We start from the raw sequence: 749 nt of genomic DNA, 5'->3' as shown, positions 1-749 counted from the left end.
GGTCCAGAGAGATACAGAGACAGACAGTGGGGAGGCCGGGGATGGGCATAAACCCAGCTCTGCACCCTTCTGCCAGCTAGACAGAGGAGGTGGCACCGACCCTTTCCCAAGCACTGGAGGTCACACAGGGCGCAATGGCAGTTTTACTTGAGGTGTTACGACCCTCAGCCGGCTGAAGGGCAGGTCACTTACACATCTGCAGGGGGACATTACGCCTGACCAGAGGCCCCTGCAGCGGCTGGTTCAGGTCTCTGTTGATGGCGATGAAGGCTGTTTGGGAGGAGATGACGTTTGCCTGCGTGCTGATCTGAACAATACGTTCCTTCACGCCCTTCGTGTCTCGCTTGGATCCAGAATCCAATGCCTCGATCATCCTCTTGGCGGCAAGGTGGTGGATGGTGAACCTGACGGAAGAGCAGATGAGAGGTCTCGGAAATGGGTGAAGTGTGGAAGGCAACGGATGAATGGACACCGCATACCAATGGCCAGACAGGGATGCACCCTCCCAGTGGGGGAACACATCAGTGCTGAGGGACATTCCGCCTCGGATCTTCGGGTAAACGTTCTCCAAGGCGGACTCCGGGATACACAGAAACGCAGAGTCGCCGAGCAGAGGCTGATAATCACGTTCCGTACCATGGGGTCGGCCTTAACCGGGATCTCAGATTCATGTCGCACTACAGGTGCCTCCTCTGCAAAGTATGCTCACACACGCACTCACACACACACACACACACACACACTCCCCC

At 56.9% G+C, this 749-nt stretch overlaps 1 protein-coding gene across 1 annotated transcript in view; it reads right to left on the bottom strand.

Annotated features, from left to right (window-relative positions):
• Nucleotides 1-749, bottom strand: part of LOC109935143 (von Willebrand factor A domain-containing protein 5A) — a gene marked incomplete at its 5' end in the record, with an annotated part of 19,906 nt that overhangs the window by 1,782 nt on the left and 17,375 nt on the right. Inside the window, one exon of the mRNA XM_048619106.1 lies at nucleotides 193-404. Within this exon, the coding sequence (XP_048475063.1) occupies nucleotides 193-404 (212 nt within the window). The remainder of the gene's footprint in view (nucleotides 1-192; nucleotides 405-749) is intronic.

The sequence above is a fragment of the Rhincodon typus genome, chromosome 42 (genome assembly GCF_021869965.1).
Source record: "Rhincodon typus isolate 14 chromosome 42, sRhiTyp1.1, whole genome shotgun sequence".
Taxonomy (NCBI): Eukaryota; Metazoa; Chordata; class Chondrichthyes; order Orectolobiformes; family Rhincodontidae; genus Rhincodon; species Rhincodon typus.
This window is presented reverse-complemented; position numbering and strand designations above follow the sequence as displayed.